We start from the raw sequence: 17185 nt of genomic DNA on the forward strand, positions 1-17185 counted from the left end.
TTATGGTAAATTGTGATTTGAGCAAGGCAAAGATAGAGAAGCCACAAGTTATCAAAAAATATTAGGTGAACAGCATGAGAAAAGTGTTGAATGTTTGAGCCATGATATATAAGGGGTGTTAAAAGGAAGATCCATTCTCAAGCCGGATAAGATGGGAATATAGTATATTTCCATATATATATATATATATGTGCTCATGATCAAATAGAAATCACTCTTAAAATAAAAACTAAAAACCACTATTTACACTCTTGTAATTACTAAATGCACTCAACCAAAATACACCCACCTGGTGGCCACCTAGATCTGCCCCAATCAAATCTCACCCAGGCCAACAACACTACCACCCACCCACCGCCATCATCTGCAACAACCTTGTCTCTCCCTCTCCTCGTCATCACTATCTTCGCTCTCTCTCCACCATCACCAACTCCGTCTTCTCTCCGTCATCACCACCTCCGTCCTTTCCCTCCCCCTCCCCTGATCATTTTTCGACGATCTCTCTCCCTTAATCACGTGAACGTCTAGATTCTGTCATATATTATAATGTTGTTAAAGTTTTGATATACCCGTTGATATATTTACAAAAACTGATGATTTCTGCTGTACAAATTAGTGATATGCGCTTCAGAAATTAGTGATATTTACTTTAGAATTTAGTGATTTGTGCTGCAAAACTTGGTGAAAACTCCCAGAAATTGGGGAAATCTGCAGTTATGTACTTGTATTTGATTCTGGTGGCGGTGGTGGCGGTGGAGATGGTGGAGGTGGCGGTGGAGATGAAGGTGAGGACGACGGAGATGGAGGTGACGCAGCTGGAGGTGGAGGATAAGATGAAGAAGGAGAAGGTGGAGGTCGGTTGGATTCGTTGGTTGTGGATACGGTGGAGGCGGACATGGAGGGGGTGGCGGCATGAAGTTGCTGGAAGCGAAGATGGAGGCAGGCTGGGTTGAAGGAGAAGGTGGGGTTGTGAGAGAATTTAGTGATATTATCTTTAGAATTTAATGACATTCGAGCTGGGTTTTTAGTTTTTAGAATAAGGAGGTTTGTAGTGGAGTAATACTCTCTCTCTATATATATCATAGATAGGTGCACTAATTTTTGAATATACATGTTCTTAAGAGATAAAGATGATATGATTTAAAGGCTTGGAATTTGTTAGGCCATAGTAGCAGTGCCGTGGAAGGTGCAAATTTGAAAGAGCATGATATTTTACTAAAGGCGGGGATCTAAAAGATTACAATTAAGCACAATTGTTTTTGTTTGCGACAATCACAACTTAGTACAGATAAATTTAATGTTTAATTATATGTACTTATCTTGTTTAAACAAATTTGTTTCGGGTTTATATAGTTGAAAACATAGTAGTACAGGGAATAACTTTCATGACATAACTTAGCTCAAGTCAGACAAGTTCAGAAATATTGCTTAGGTGGATCCAGGGAAGCTGGGGATAAGCTATGGTTTGAAAATAAAATAAAATACATATACGGGTTTATTTTTCTGGAGAAATTAGATGGTCGCCACTAGTTTCTGTTTTTGGTCTTTTTAGCCGTTCTTCACGAAATCCCGACATTAAGTGTGTTTTTACTTCCCATTTCGGAACCTAAGCAAGACAGCAGCTTTGGGGCTTGAAAATCTTTTGGCTTAATGCTTGTAAGAATCTTAGTAATGGAAGTTATGATACTGCCTTTCGAGTGAACTGGATGGAATATGCAGGGCTGATAATGTACAATTACTGTAAGCTGCATTTGGAGTTGATCACTTAAACTATCATGTTACCACAGATTTTCTAAGAGTAGAAGCTATTCATTTGCAGAAGATCGTTCACATTGAGTTTTGGTATCCAGGAGCATTGCCCTTAGTTTCTACTGTATGCATTTACGTGTTTAATACAGGAGGTGCACTTGGTGTCAGCAGATTACTGACCTAGAAAAGGAGCAGTATAGGAGAAAGCAATGCAACTTGTGGACAGATTCAGTTACCTTTTCCCAGAATCACACGGTAGGATACCTCTTAGGCTATTGATCAACTGAAATTGTAGGGAAGATCTAAACCCTCTCCCATCTGACTTTACAAGCACTTTGTTAGGCCCTTCATTAGAGTAGAACATAATCAATGCTTTTGATTAAAGATTTCAAAATGAAGGATATCTTGATCTTGAATATCTGGAGGATTTGGAGTTATTTGTGCATTTTGTCAGTTACAAATCAAATTAGCAACTATGCTAATGTTAAAACTGACTCATATCATTTAATTTATGGCAAAACACAAGTTTACTTCTGCAGAAGACAAAACTTTTTGAAATGACATTTTTGTTCTCTAACTACTTCGATAAATTCAGTCAGAGGCTATATATGTTTATATAATCAAATTGAATGCTAGATGATTGAAACTGCAGGATATTGACAGTGAAGTGGCTCAACACCTGAGGAGGCTTGCGAGGAAAGACCCCACAACTAAGGTAATTTATGTGAATTTCTGGTGGAATTTCTTTTTCCTCGCAAGTCGATTTTTATAATAAGCTCATGCCTTCCGTTTTACATAGAAGAAGTCTTTTCTTTATATTTTTTGGATTTTGATTTATTATTAATGTTGTATGAAAGCGAGAACTTTCTGAGCTCCACATTTTATGTTAATATAAACAAGTTTTTGGGCTTTAGTGTCTACGGTCTACCTATTATGTGGGCCTTGTCTGGATTATTTGCCTCAAGTCTTCCCATGAGAAGGTGTATTTATTTTGTGACATCCTCAGAGAAACTAAATTATTTGATATGGGATGTGGGGAGTATTAAACATGATAGCAAACCTCAAACATCTTAGGTATTGACACACATCTACATGAAAAGGCTATGATCTTAAGTTGCAAGTACCTAGTGTAATCTACTTAATTTAGTTTTCATGTTTATCATCCACCAGTTTACAGTAATCAAGGTTTATCTGTCTATGCATGTACAAAATAAACCTGCTAATTTATAGTGGTCTTTAGGCTCATTCTACAAGTAGTTGGGATCGTTACAAGTTTAACCTGTGATCAACCGTAGATTCTGACATGTATATTCTTTGGATGGACACATTGTATCTTGGATTTGTAATTCCCGCAGCTTCTTCACCATGTTTGTTGTTCCTAAATATTGCATTTAAGTTAGCAGTCTTAAGTGAATCATATATGCATTCTATGTTGCATGTGTGTCAGGGACCTATGTTTTTTTTAAACTCTGACTTGCTTGCTTCCACAGCTTAAAGCATTAACCTCTCTTTCGAGGCTGATGCAGAAGAAATCTCCAGAGGAAGTGTCCCCGATTATTCCACAGTGGGTATGTTATACATAACTGCATTTGCTCCTGTGCTCAATATAATCCCATTATTCCATATAGAGTCTCATTGATCCTCAGAATCTGATATGACTTTTCTTATCACTGCAAGTATTATGATTGTATAGAGTCTCATTGATCCTCAGAATCTGGAATGAAAAAGATTCATGATAACTAGAACAGGAATTACTTTGGGGTCATAGTGTTTGTTGGGGTTTAACTATTCTACTAGGGGGGTTTTTTGGGCTTACCCTAAGAAACAGATTTCTATTCGGATTTTGGAGGTGTTATCCTTCTACTGTCTTCCCTTATCATTGCTTTCTGCTATACTCTTTCTACTCTAATAGACAAAAGTAGTAAAACTAGATTGTTCTTTTTTACATTGTTTTCTCGTTAGTATTTAGTATTTACATTCTTCTGAATCTTGTTTCCTATCTCTTCGTACTTCCTTTGTGTTAAATGATTTACCTATATGCTGCTTGTTTTAATTGCTATGTTATGGCGTTAATCATTTTAAATCAGGTTTTTACTTTACTTCTAATGATTTTGACTATTAATGAAGTCTAAAGATAAACTACTTACGTAGTAATTTTTTTAATTTCAGAACCAGTTGTATAAGGTACAACTTCAAACCTGCTTTTTTGACATGTTACAGTTTCTTTCTCACTTTGATACAACATTTTTTAATAGACCTGATTGCCATTATATTTATAGTATACAAACAATAACTTTGATATCATTATCGAAAATTGAAAGAAAACTACTTCCTTATCCTTGTAGAGGCAGATAGACTTTGGTCATATTACTTGATAGTGTAACTATTTCTAATTATGAGTAGGTATCTGCAAGCCTAGTAACCTGATGTGCAATGAGTAGACATAACTGTGACATTATGGTTGACTGTCCCTTCATCAGATCATGTTGTGGCGAGTCTTTCATTTATAACTATGCCTACATTATCTATGCACTACTCTTTGGTTCCTCGTATTTGTGGAGTATGTATAATCTGGTGCTGTAATGATGTCATGGCAGTTTCTTAGTGCAGTCATGGTTTTATTATTGTGTGCAGATATATTATTGCTAAGTAGTACTTGCACTAAGATATATTTGGTACATAAAAGTTATACCTGGTATTCCATGCCCCACAATGACGACATATAGGCACCATATCTCTATATAATTGTGAATGTCCTATTGAGCTGCAGTTGTGTAGCACCCTAACATGCATGCTATATGTGAAAGTGGGAATATATTATGGAAACATTATGAAAGCAAGAAGAGGCTTTATGTGAATGCGGTGCTCTGTACTGTACTTTAAGCAAGTTTTACATATATGATTCTTGTTATGTAGAAGGGACAACATGTGGAAATATCTACACTTAATCATCCATTTATCTGGAAATCGCTGACATATTAACCATACAGACACTTGTGATTCAGGCATTTGAATACAAAAAGCTGCTTCTAGACTATAATAGAGAGGTTCGCCGAGCAACTCATGACACCATGGCTAATCTTGTCACTGTTGTGGGGTTAGCTTTTTTTCTTTTGTATCTATATTATGTGGTAATAATGTGATCTTTGATTGAATTGCTTTTCGATACTGGCACATGACTGCACAAAGATGCCTTTTTTTTCTTCTGCTAACATACTTATATAATGCGAATGAGATTTTTTTTCCCCTTATAACTGAATTATTCATTTGTAATATTTAATTATCTATGTAGAGGCCAATTGGGGGCAACACAAATATTCTAAACTATTTCCTGTAATTTTATTATCTTTTGTACTTGCTAAGGTTCTTTCCGGGGGTACGTAAATGTGTATTCTGAATTGATACTTGCTCAACTTTTAGAAGACTTGCTAACAGGACACTGTTTTTTTTATAATGAGAAAACATAGGAACATCCATCTTACCCTGCTCAGTGTAAGTTTTGTGTAGTATTGTTTTAACTGCTTGCAACTGGTCCATGTTTGAAAGCTTATTTTTTTTTATTTTGATATAGGTGCTAAATAGAAAGTTTAGTGCATCAATCTACTGTTAATTCCTCTAAAAAATCTTGAAATACGCATCTCTTAGTATGCAAGTAAAGTATTGTCTTGGTCTCTTTGGTTTACGTGTCTGTGTTTTTGTATGTATATATATTATCTTTTCAGGAGAGGTTTAGCTCCACATCTGAAGTCTCTTATGGGACCATGGTGGTTGTCTCAGTTTGACCCTGTTAATGATGTTTCCCAAGCTGCAAAACAGTCGCTACAGGTTATTTGTTCTCTCTTTAACTGAAAGAGTAATGGTTCGTCTCCACCAAGGGGTATAATTTAAGTATCATAAGTAAAGCTATCAATGTAGTTGGGACTTGATTTGTGTTAAGGATTGAAATGCTTAGTCCCCTTAAGTGATATAATGGAACATTTAATCGTTCTTTTGCAGGATAATATTTTTTTTCCTATTAACCGATCAACTTTATATAGGATAGCCTCCATCCATGGAGAAAATTGCTTAAACTGTTTGCTTGGTGTAGCAGTTGCACCCTCTCATCAATCAGTATCAGCATCTGGTTAAAACCCATCAAAGCTGATCTTCGCATTCTCTTTTGACACAATATATGTGCTCAGGGACTATATTATTGGCCAGAAAGTACTGAGGTCTTTGGTGCATCTTCTTTCTTACATATCTGGTGCATCTTTTTTGTCTTTCTCCAGCATCAAATATAAATTTTGGAGCTTCTCCTGCAAAAACATGCCATCTGCGTGCCTAACATGTCAATCTGTATTTTGTATTTGTTCAAAGCATCAAACCATAGTTACTTGGCTCCCTTCTTTAGACGACACATGATCATCCTGATCTTTGTATGCTGGCACCAGAGTCTGATTATGAAAATAAACATAAAAAAACAGGCGTCAATTGTCTTCTTATAAAGTCCCTCTTTCCTCTCATCTCGCAAGTGACAGATGTCAAACTGCGTGATCTTTGAAGACTGGTGAACACAATTTCTATCCAAAAGTCAGCTCTTTGTGTCACCGTACCAAATCCATTTCCTCTCTTTTTCCCATATATCAGCTGCTCCTTGGTGGTTGTAAAAAATAGTAACATCAGAGATTAGATTTTCTGATGTGACAACAGATTTTTAACTCCTCTTCCTTACATTTTCCACATTTCTCAAGTAATAATCTTTATATTAATTCCCCATTTTTTTCAACTTTCTTTTACCCGTTACTTTCCCCCTACTTTTTATTATAAGTACAAAGCCTTTGGGTTTGAAATTAAAGAAAAGAGTGCAAGTCACAGTTGTTGAATAGATAGATACTTACACAGCATGTGTACTATAACCTTCGATGGGTGTTCCAAGAACGCAAATTTTTGGAGATTAAACTTGCCAATTCTAGCGTATCCTTGCAGTTTAATTGAATGTTAAAGAAATGCAGCGACTTTGTCGGGCGGTGCATATGAATCCTAGTTTTCGCTGTTAATTTAACTGGTTAAACAGTTATTATGCAACCAACTGAAGAAAATTTCTGGATAAATTTAGGATATATAATAGCACATTGATTTATTTACATAAAGATATTTTTTGTTCCAAGTCTTGTTTCCTGCTTTCAACCGTCAAATCAAAAGCATTGCCAATAAATTTCAAGCATAGTTATTTCTTTCTACTCGTCTGGCCATTTGCTTCCCTATCAAGCACAAATCACTGACAGTCTCGCAAGCTAGCATTATAAGTTTGACTAATTATATTAAAGCTCATTTTCTCTTCAACAATAGATTGCATTGTTTTTATACTTATTCGTGTACATATCTGTTAAAATGTTGTACACTAAAAGCTGGAAATCGTATAATATGAAACAGGCAGCGTTCCCAGCACAAGAAAAAAGGCTAGATGCTTTGGTGTTATGTACGGCTGAAGTTTTTATGTATTTAGACGATGTTCTTAAACTCACTCCAAAGACTATGTTTGATAAAGAAGTTGCTTCTGATGAGGCGGAAGAGATACACCATCAGGTTCGCTTAATAGATTCATAAACCTTCTTCATAATATTTTTACTTTGATGATCTTTGTTGTGCGAACTCCTTGCATCTATCTGTAAGATGAGTACTTGTTTCATGTTGTATAGGAAATAAATGTGTCAAATCTAGAGCCAAGTTTTAGTAATCAGAAGCTAGTGTTTACTTCAGTTTTATTTGAATATATTTCCTTCCGATTCGGGGTTGTGGAATATTTTATGGTGGCAACTAGTGCATTTGTGGGAATAGTTTCTTGTTCTGTGACAGCAGATCTGGGAAGAAAGAGTAACCATAGAATGAACCGTAGTATTAAGTGATTAGCTGATTAAAGGTATATTGGGAACAAGCTAAAGCTACCCAAGTAAGTTTAAACAGAAAGTGTACCAAGTTAATAGACAGTTGGACATAGTATTTTATGCATTCTTATTTGTTGGTACTTGCTAAACATTTGTTGGTACTTGCTAAACAATGTTGTCTTTAACAAATAAATTGGATGGACCTAAATAAATATGAATTGTTGTGGAATAATATCAAAAGGATCTTATAGTAACAAGTTGTTTCGAGGCCTTAGATTACATTGACAATTGGAGGTTGAAGTTCATGTTGAAACCAAACATTCTTAAACTACACAATATTCTATACAATCTTATTTTTTTATACTTGCAAAAAAATATTGTCCATGTTAATAAATTATATGAACATGAATGTTGGATGACTTTTAATGAATTAAAACCCAAAGGATAATTTAGTAACAAGTTGTCTCAAAAGATTACATCGATGACACAAGCTATAAACAGATCGGATCACCCTAAATCCATATCCTAATCCATTTGGTTTTATCGGATTCGGATCAGACCGGATCGACTTCATATTTTTGAAAGGCCAATGCATATCTGATCCATTTATATTATCAGATCGGATTTCGGATATTCATTTAATAATTATTTATTTATAATGTTGAATATAAAAAGTAAAAAATTTCAAATATATAATTTTGAAATATACTACTCCCTCCGTCCTAACCATTTCTTTACAGTTTCCTTTTTGGGATGTCTCATCCAATTCTTTACATTTCAAAATTTACTAAAAATAGTCAATGGGTCCCACCACTTTCCCACTTTTCCTCCCCTTTCACACTACTTTTACACCACTATCTCCTTTTTATACATTAAAAATCTACGGGTCCCGCGATTTCACCCACTTTTCTTTCATTTTTTCACTTCTTTTTTCATACTTCTTAACCTCCGTGTCTCAACCAAACGTAAAGGATTGGCTGGGACGGAGGGACTACTATATTAGTGACTAGAAGGTTATTGGTTATCGTCATTATTCAACTAAAGCAAATCATAAAAATATGAAAGTGATTTACAAAATCTAAAAATTTAAACTAAATAGATTTATAGATGGAGAAAAGTCTTTTCGGAGGAGTTTTATTTGAGTAATAAAATATTTTTCTTGATATTTATATGTAAGATATTAGAGGTATATGTGTAATTTGAGTTTAAGATACTCCCTTTGTCTCATTTTAGATGTCTCTTTTTCAAAAAAAAAATTGATTTCCTTAAATACTTGGTTTTTGCTTTTCCTAGCGTAATTTTTCAAATATTTTTATATCATTAATTTCTAGTTTTTGAGTGATTTGAACATAATAACGACTCAACTCAATTTAATAAAATATGAGAGGTAGTCAAAGAAAAAAATTATTTTTTCTCAACATAATAGACTTGTTTGACTTTTTAATAGTCAAATTGACCGAACTTTGGCCACACATAAAACCTCACTCTTTTATGGTTTTTAAAAATGAAAAATACAAAATGATTAGATCAAATATTCGTTTGAATGATATATACCCAAAAGTTTCATAGTTAAATAATATATGTAATTGTTGGGAAAAATTTGGTCAATGACCAAGTCAAGTTGAAACATGACTGTTATTCTAACATAGAGTCAATACCTAGCTAATTATTTTTCTAAATATGTGGTTTCTTAAAATAGACATCCAAAATAGGACGGAAGTAGTATATTTGGTATATAAGTATTAAATATTTTATAAATGTTAATTTTTTGTACAAAATAATGATTGTATGGGATCATAGACATATCAGATCGACCTAAATCCATACCCGATCCATTAAATAGTCTGATCACCCTAGTCGGATCCAATTATTTTTCAACGAATCAATATTCATTTAAACAGGCTCGGATAGGATATCCGATCCATTTACAGGCCCCACAGCCACACCCATATTGCTTCATGTCCTTCAATTTTCAATAATTAATGTAATGTAATTGGAGTATCAGCTCTTACTAGGGTACAAAGTATATATTGTTTGTGTTAAATATATTACCTATTTTTAACCAATTTTCTTGCAGGTGATTTCATCAGCACTACTTTCACTGGCGACCCTTATCGATGTTCTGTTGAGTCCTGAAGCAAAACATTCTTCAAAAGCTAAAGAAAAAACAATTTATTGTGCTCAAAAACTACTTGTTACTCATAAATGTTTTATCGGGTTCTTAAAATCAGCAAACCCTGCTACACGATCATCTACATATACCGTGTTGAGTAGTTACATAAAAAACATTCCCCAGGTTTTTGATGAAGAAAATATAAATAATATTTCCGGAAGTATATTTGGTGCTTTCCAGGAGAAAAATCCAGCTTGTCATTCAGCAATGTGGGATGCTGTATTACAGTATTTACAAAAGTTTCCAGATAGTTGGACTCCTATAAATCAGAAGAACGTACTAAATCAGCTAAGCAATTTTCTTAAGAACGGGTGTTTTGGGTCCCAGCAGGTTTCTTATCCAGTTTTAGTTCTACTTTTAGATTTTCTGCCTCCGAAGGCAATCCAGGGTGAGAAGTTCTTTCTCAATTTTTTCCAGAATCTTTGGGCAGGAAATAGTTTATCCCACTCCCTGAATGCATGGGTTGCACTTCTCTCAGCAATTAGAGAATGCTGCCTCTGGTTAATAAAGAATGCGTCAAGGTTGGATACATTATGCTTTCTTCCATTTATATATATCTCTTTCTTTTCTTTCTTGTATCTTTTTCCTGCTGAAATACACTTTTAACCCTGAAGTACTTGTATTACCATAATGTTATATTTTACCGTAGTGGTATTATTTAAATTTCGAAATTAGGCAGTCCACATCGACTAGAATAGCTCTATATATCTTTTCAACAAAAAAGGGCTGTAATCTGCAATTGTGCATTAAACTATTAAATCCTTGCATGCCAGCACTTATAATGTGTCATGTTCTGGCTTAAATTAACTTTATGTAGCTTTTAAGGTGAGCAATTTTTTTTTTTCTAGCTTTTAAACATGTATTGCTTCAGGCCTTGTGCTATTGGATCATGGTCCATCTAGCACAATATTATATGTTCACAAGTAATTATTTTTGTTCTGGAATCAACTAAATGTTCACAGAGTTCTGAGTTTTGCCCGGATAAGTGGGCAGACTAAAAAATGTTAATCAACCTAGAGGTTTTAGTTGTTCATGCTCCTGTAGTACGATGTGCTAAATTTTAGGTTTTGGAATAGCCCAAGAAAAACTATATATATGTAAATTTACTTTACATAATGTTAAAAGTTTTTTTGACTTATTCTGTGTGTCTTTCCTTTAATTCTAGATTTTGTGGTGATGGAGCAGATGCCATTAATCATTTCCAATATACTATCTTTGAAAAGATTTTTCTGAAGCTTTTTTGGCATGATTATCTGAACTTCATAAATGCAAACTATCCCGGAAGACTCATCTCCAGAGATTCCACGGAATTAGTCGGATCTATCAAGGACAATCCTGACAAAAACATTATTGAAGTTCTGGACAGAAACTATCCAAACTATCCAATGGGTTTTCAGGAAGAGTGGGGGAAATGCATAGTTGAAATTCTTTCAGGTTTATATTCATTAAAGATTGATCTTCTCGTGTCCTTTTGTGCAACATTTGAAGAGAACTGCATCTATATCTTTAAGCAAACAGCATCAAATAAAAGCCCTGGAAGTTTGGAACGAGTAAACCAGTTTTTGTTGCTGGTGGATGAACATGCAGCACAAAAAGGTGAGAGTTGGCCCTTAGATCATTTAGTGGGACCCATGCTAGCTAAGTCTTTGCCGCTCATCAAATCCCTCGTAAGCTGCTAAACTTTGAATTTTTCACAGCATGTTATTCTTCTACTTCCTAGTTTCTTACGTAAAATTATATTTCCCTGCGTGTGTCTGTTTATTGATTTAAATTGGGCCTGTGTGGAGTCTGAGAAGCTCTTTTTAGTATAGATCAAATTTTCTTGCTGTTTATAGCGTTTTCCAACGCCCCTAATTTGTAATGTAACCTTACTAATGGTTCATATGGTGTTACTTCAGGACTCTCCGAGTACCGTGTACCTTGTTGAGGCTGCAGTCTCCATATTTGGATCACGCCAGATAGTTCAAAAACTTCTTTCTGCTGACGAACATACTTGTGGTCATCAATCTAAAGCAAGCAGCAAAGAACTGGATTTGGATCAGTTTCTGCGATTTTTTGAAGAGAACTTTGTTGCCTGGTGCTTGCAGGAAAGTAGTTACTCTACAAGTGCTCGCTTAGATCTCCTTCTGGCATTGCTCGATAATGAATGTTTAACTCAGCAATGGGATGTTATTATAAGGCATGCAGCAAGTTTTAGTCATGTTGAATCTGGTACTCATACTCAGGATTCCAAGCACATTGCTGTGTTGGCCTTGCTTCTAGAGAAAACTAATCAGACAATTAAAAAGAGGAAACTGGGAGTAGAATTGATCAGTCATCCAGGACCGCAACCTGATTATTGGCATCATCAGCTTCTAGATGCAACTGCCATCACAGTTGCACGCTCATGTCCTCCTTTTGGAAGTTCCGACCCTCGATTTTTATGGCAAGTAAACTTTAGCTGTTTCTGATTGTTTTGCATTATTAATATGATTGGCATTAACGCTGTCTTCCAGAGTTTTATTTATGATACATAAGAAAAGAAAGAGAAAAGATTTAACTTCTTTAACTTGTTCCTGAGTGATATTTTGAGAAGGAATGAAAAGAAACCAAAACAGTTAGAAAAGATTTCCTTATATAGATGCCCAGAAAGTTTTTTCCTTACTTTTGTTAAGATTTAGAGAGAAGAGAATAATCAGTTTTCCATTCTTTTTTTCTTTCCCCTGAACTAGGGAACACAGGCTAAGCTGTTCTAAATAAAACCAAATAAATTGTGTTGAATCACTGATTTCTTAATCTATAATATATTGGTGCTGAATGAGCAAGTTCTTTTAAACAATTGTCTGCATAAAAATGTGTAGGGACTAATATTTACAAGTATAGTACTTCCCTGTAGTAATTCAAGTTCTTTAATTTAATATTGCAAGTTACTAATGTTATATTAAACCAGATAGAGATTGTTGGTTTACTATGAATTGTTCTTGAAATTCCAAAACCCACAGGTCTGGGCAAGTACCAGGCTTTAATGTTCTTCAAAATTATTCATTTCAGTTCTGGCATTGATTAATTGAATCTGAACTCTAAATTAAAATTTAATGTATAACCTATAGAAAGATTAGAAGTATTACCGTCAAGAGGTATCTTGAACAGACACCAGCCTCTTTCCGTCCCCAGTACTTTAATATTACTAGAGTTCCTGATTCTAGTAAGTAAATAATGGAGGTTATTTGTTCAATCAACACGATTATTTCAACTCCAATGACATATATTCAGGGACTCCGTAGCATCTAGTAAATGAGGAATGTATTAGAAGTAATGTATAAATTGATTTGTTATGTTGTTTTTTGTTGTTGGCAATTTAGAGCTAATGCAGATATGTTTCATTTTGCTAGAACAAGCTTTTAGATGTAAGTTCATCAGTTGATTTTTTATTTTTAAATCACCTGATCTTTTATTTTGTTTACAATGCCACAGTGCTGTTCTTGGTGATTCAATAGTGGGCGATCGAACCATCTTTGTGGCAAGAGATACATCATTCTTGATATATAATGAGCTTCTTAGGAAGCTGCTCTCATTTATCGGAGATTCTAGCTTTATATCTGTTAGGGATGTACGTAAATTGTTAATTGCTGAAGAATGTGATTTTAAACATGGATTTGAATCTTCAGAGGATGTGCTTGCAATGGCTCAATTCTCTTTAGATGTTCTTGAAGGTAGCTTCTTCGGCTTAAGTATTTTTACAGAGGAAAGTGAGCTAGTTTCAAGCATTTTAGCTGCTATCCTTGTGATTGATTTCGAAAGTAGCTTAGCAGCAGTATTTCGTGAGGAGCAAAATGATGAATCAAAGCAAGAACTCAATGCCAGACTAAGTTTCTGTCAGCGTGTGCATGCTTTTCGGTGCAAGGTAGAGAAACAGTTCTGCAGAAGCCTAAGCATTAATAACAAGAAGCGTTTAGAAAGTGTTTTGGTTCAATTCGTCATGGGTTCATTGTTTGAAGAAGTAATGTTAGAGATTGATCAGATTGCACTGTTATGCTGCGTCTGGATACTTGAAATTCTGGAAATTCTCTCTCAAGATCAAGCGGAGGAGCAATATATATTAGACCAGTTTTTAAATGAGGGTAATATTGGGTCTCTGCAGATCTTACCTGTAAATTTACAAGTAAGTTTCTTCAGCATGTGCAAACAAATTGTCTATTGATGTGAGTTGAATATGCAAGAGGACAACATCATCGAATAGCAGGGATATTTATCATATTTGTTAGTAGCTACTTAAGTTCTTTAAGATTTACATGTATTACTTGAGTTGGGTGTTGTATATCTAAGTTGCAGAGGCAGTTGCTTCTTTTAGGACAATGATCTTATTAACACACACACACACACACACTGCTGTTGCATGATCTGTAATACCTTATGATGGCAAATCAGACCGTCTGCAATTATTAAAGACATTTCAAAATGTCACTTCTTAATATGTATAAAGTTTACAACTTGAACAATGATTTTAAATGTCATGAGAAAATAAATGAAATTTTTTGAAGTATATGCTGTAAAATATGGCTTTCATATATTATTTATCAGTTGGGACTAAGTGCTTTACATATTCAACTGCTCAGTTTATACCTAATTCCTTTATTTCTACAACACTCACAGTCTCACACACACGCACACACAGAGATATATGTATATGTCTATAAGCACATGAAAGTGTCATAGTTTGTCATGTAGAGTGTTTCAGCATTGTTCCGTTGGTTTACTTTAGTTTGTAGTCCTTTCTGCATGTGGTTGTGCAGTTCTGTGTGTAGGGTAAGGTCGACGAATATTTTTCATTTTCTGCTACAACACTTATGGTGAGTATGGCTTTAATTTCTTGTGGCGTTTGTTTGGTTGAATATATAAAGATCATGAATATTGCTGGTTTTAAAATCAGGACTGCTGACTTGTGCTATGTTGATTGTGCAGGAACTCAAGAATCTAAAGTTTATTGCTCTAGTTGAACAACTCATAAACAAATTGGGTTTTGATAGAGTTTTTGCAGCGCAAATTTCACCAACTTTGCCTCAAAGTGTTGAACTGACCGTCAAAGTCATGTCACCTGAAACACATCACCAACGTGCGTGGCTTGCTGCCCAAATGTTATGCACGTGGAAATGGCCAGGTGGTAGTGTCTTGAGCTCGTTCTTTCCTCAGTTAACTGCCTACGCAGAGCATGATAATAATTCCTCGGGGGGTTATCTGTTGGATTCCATAGTTGACATTTTGCTTGATGGCGCTCTTTCCCAAGAAGGCATCTGTGAATCAAGTGCATGTGATGTATTGGCTGCTTCATGTGAAGAATTTGAGAGTATCAGTGAGCCCCATTTGAAAGCTCTTGTTTCGTTGTTTAACACCCTTTTTGAAAAGAATATATGGGGTGCAGAAAAGGCTGCATTTTACTTTAAAGTACTCGTGGATAGACTTTCCATTGGCGGATCAGTGAATCTGCATTGCTTAAAAATACTTCCCCCAATTATAGGTATCATTATAATCCCACAATGCATGTTTTGTGATGAATCCAGTGTTGGTGTCAAATCTGATTCTTTCGATGGCATTCAACTTCATAACACGGTTGAGGATTGGCTCCAAAAGACCTTGTCTTTGACTTCTTTAACTGCATGGCAAACAGGTACAAGAAATTCATGCGTTTTACTTGTAAATACAAAACCTTTTTTGTGATATTTCAAGAATGTTTACTAGCATGTGAAATCTCCAATAAAAATAACAAAGATGTAAAAGATAATCCTCTGCAAGTTTGTAACTGTGTATTGTCCTGCCTCATGCACGGTAAAGTTTAAGAAAGAAGAATGTATTGCAGTTTTGATAGAGAATCGTTGCAGAAGTGTGTCCAGTGGTATGTACAAGTACTGTTGGAAGAGTTAGAAAAACAAAGCAATTTATTTCAAGACTACTTAATTTATTAATCAATATCCATATTTGACGTAGATATGTTATCTACACTTTTTATGTTTGGTCATAGACTACCTAATTTATTAATTAGTATCCAGATTTTTTCCCTCTTGAAAGGTATGCTTTTGATGTTTCTGCGAAGTATAATGTTCGATACAATGCTGCATCATGAATGCATGCTTCCTACTGCAGTGTGGCCATTGTTTTATTTAGATGTCCAATTTAAAGCAGCTATCAGTAATTTCATGTGGAATTTGTAAACTACCTAGATGGAATTAACTTGAGTCCGTTCATTTATTCTACTCAGAAGTGTGACTCCAGCTTTATGGGCTGAATCTTTTTCTAATGCAAAATCTTACCTTGCCATCCCATTTATTTTATATTGTTGTAGATATGGACGACTGGCTTCAGCTAGTTATATCCTGTTACCCCTTGAAAAACGTTGGAGGAACTCGACCCTTGAAACCTGTGAGAGATATTAGCTCTGTGGAGAGAGCTCTCCTAGTTGAATTATTTAGAAAGCTGCGGCATATGGTTAGTGCGTCACCTGCAACAAAGAAGCTGCCAATGGTGCAGATGTCATTGTCAAAGTTAATAGTGGTTTTAGTGGGATACTGCTGGAATGAACTTAAAGAAGATGATTGGGAGTTTTTGTTGTATCAGTGTAGATTGTGGATTGAAGCATTGGTTGTGATGATGGAGGAGATGTCTGAGGATGTAGATGATGCCATCACAAATCAATCTGATTCTAACAACTTGGAAGTTATTATAGAGAAACTTAAGCAAGCTGTTTCACTTGTAAAACTTTCTGCTACGAAATATGCAAGGAACGCACTGGTCTCATTCTCTATCTTTTGTAGGCTTGTTAAACTACACATGACAGGAGATTTAGATGCCTCGACAACCTTAAAAAGTGATAAATGGGACCTCACTATGCACCGTATATACGAAGGTATACTTCGTATATTCTTTTCAACCGGTGTTGCAGAGGCCATTGCAAGTTCATATCATTATGAAGCTTCATTAATCATAGCTTCGGCTCGGCTTGTTCATCCTCACTTCTGGGAGCTAGTTGCCTCCCATGTTGTTGATTCCTCTCCACATTCTAGAGATAGAGCTGTTAAGTCAGTAGAAATGTGGGGGCTGAGTAAAGGACCCATAAGCTCATTGTATGCGATTCTGTTCTCCTCTAAACCAGTTTCTTGCCTACAGTTTGCTGCTTATGTCATGCTCTCATCTGACACTGTCTTACACATGGCTTTTGTCAAAGAGAACCCATCACCTCCAGTTGATGAAGGTACAACCGATACCCATGACAACACTCATCTTACGTCATCTTCAGAAGATAATGATCTCTTGAGAGAGGAAATTTCTTTCATGTTAATAGGATCACCCCGTGACATTCTTGATAGCGATTTGATGTCAGAAAAACGGGTAATTGTATTACAAAGTTTTCTCTCTCTTTCATTAGTTA

The 17185-nt window shown here is 35.2% G+C and overlaps 1 protein-coding gene across 3 annotated transcripts in view; it reads left to right on the top strand.

The window, feature by feature from the left end:
- Nucleotides 1-17185, top strand: part of LOC108222846 (E3 ubiquitin-protein ligase listerin) — a 30132-nt gene that overhangs the window by 2043 nt on the left and 10904 nt on the right. The window contains exons 1-12 of one of the 3 annotated variants that reach the window (XM_017396780.2): nucleotides 824-2004; nucleotides 2402-2464; nucleotides 3240-3317; nucleotides 4740-4846; nucleotides 5472-5574; nucleotides 7162-7314; nucleotides 9691-10307; nucleotides 10952-11453; nucleotides 11685-12211; nucleotides 13240-13927; nucleotides 14728-15430; nucleotides 16103-17145. In XM_017396780.2, coding sequence (XP_017252269.1) covers nucleotides 3270-3317; nucleotides 4740-4846; nucleotides 5472-5574; nucleotides 7162-7314; nucleotides 9691-10307; nucleotides 10952-11453; nucleotides 11685-12211; nucleotides 13240-13927; nucleotides 14728-15430; nucleotides 16103-17145 — 4491 coding nt within the window. In that variant the 5' untranslated portion in view covers nucleotides 824-2004; nucleotides 2402-2464; nucleotides 3240-3269. Of the gene's footprint in view, nucleotides 1-823; nucleotides 2005-2401; nucleotides 2465-3239; nucleotides 3318-4739; nucleotides 4847-5471; nucleotides 5575-7161; nucleotides 7315-9690; nucleotides 10308-10951; nucleotides 11454-11684; nucleotides 12212-13239; nucleotides 13928-14727; nucleotides 15431-16102; nucleotides 17146-17185 lie in introns of those variants that run through there. The other 2 variants (XM_017396778.2, XM_017396777.2) reach the window with 2 other exon arrangements.

Source organism: Daucus carota, chromosome 5, assembly GCF_001625215.2.
Source record: "Daucus carota subsp. sativus chromosome 5, DH1 v3.0, whole genome shotgun sequence".
Classification (NCBI taxonomy): domain Eukaryota; kingdom Viridiplantae; phylum Streptophyta; class Magnoliopsida; order Apiales; family Apiaceae; genus Daucus; species Daucus carota.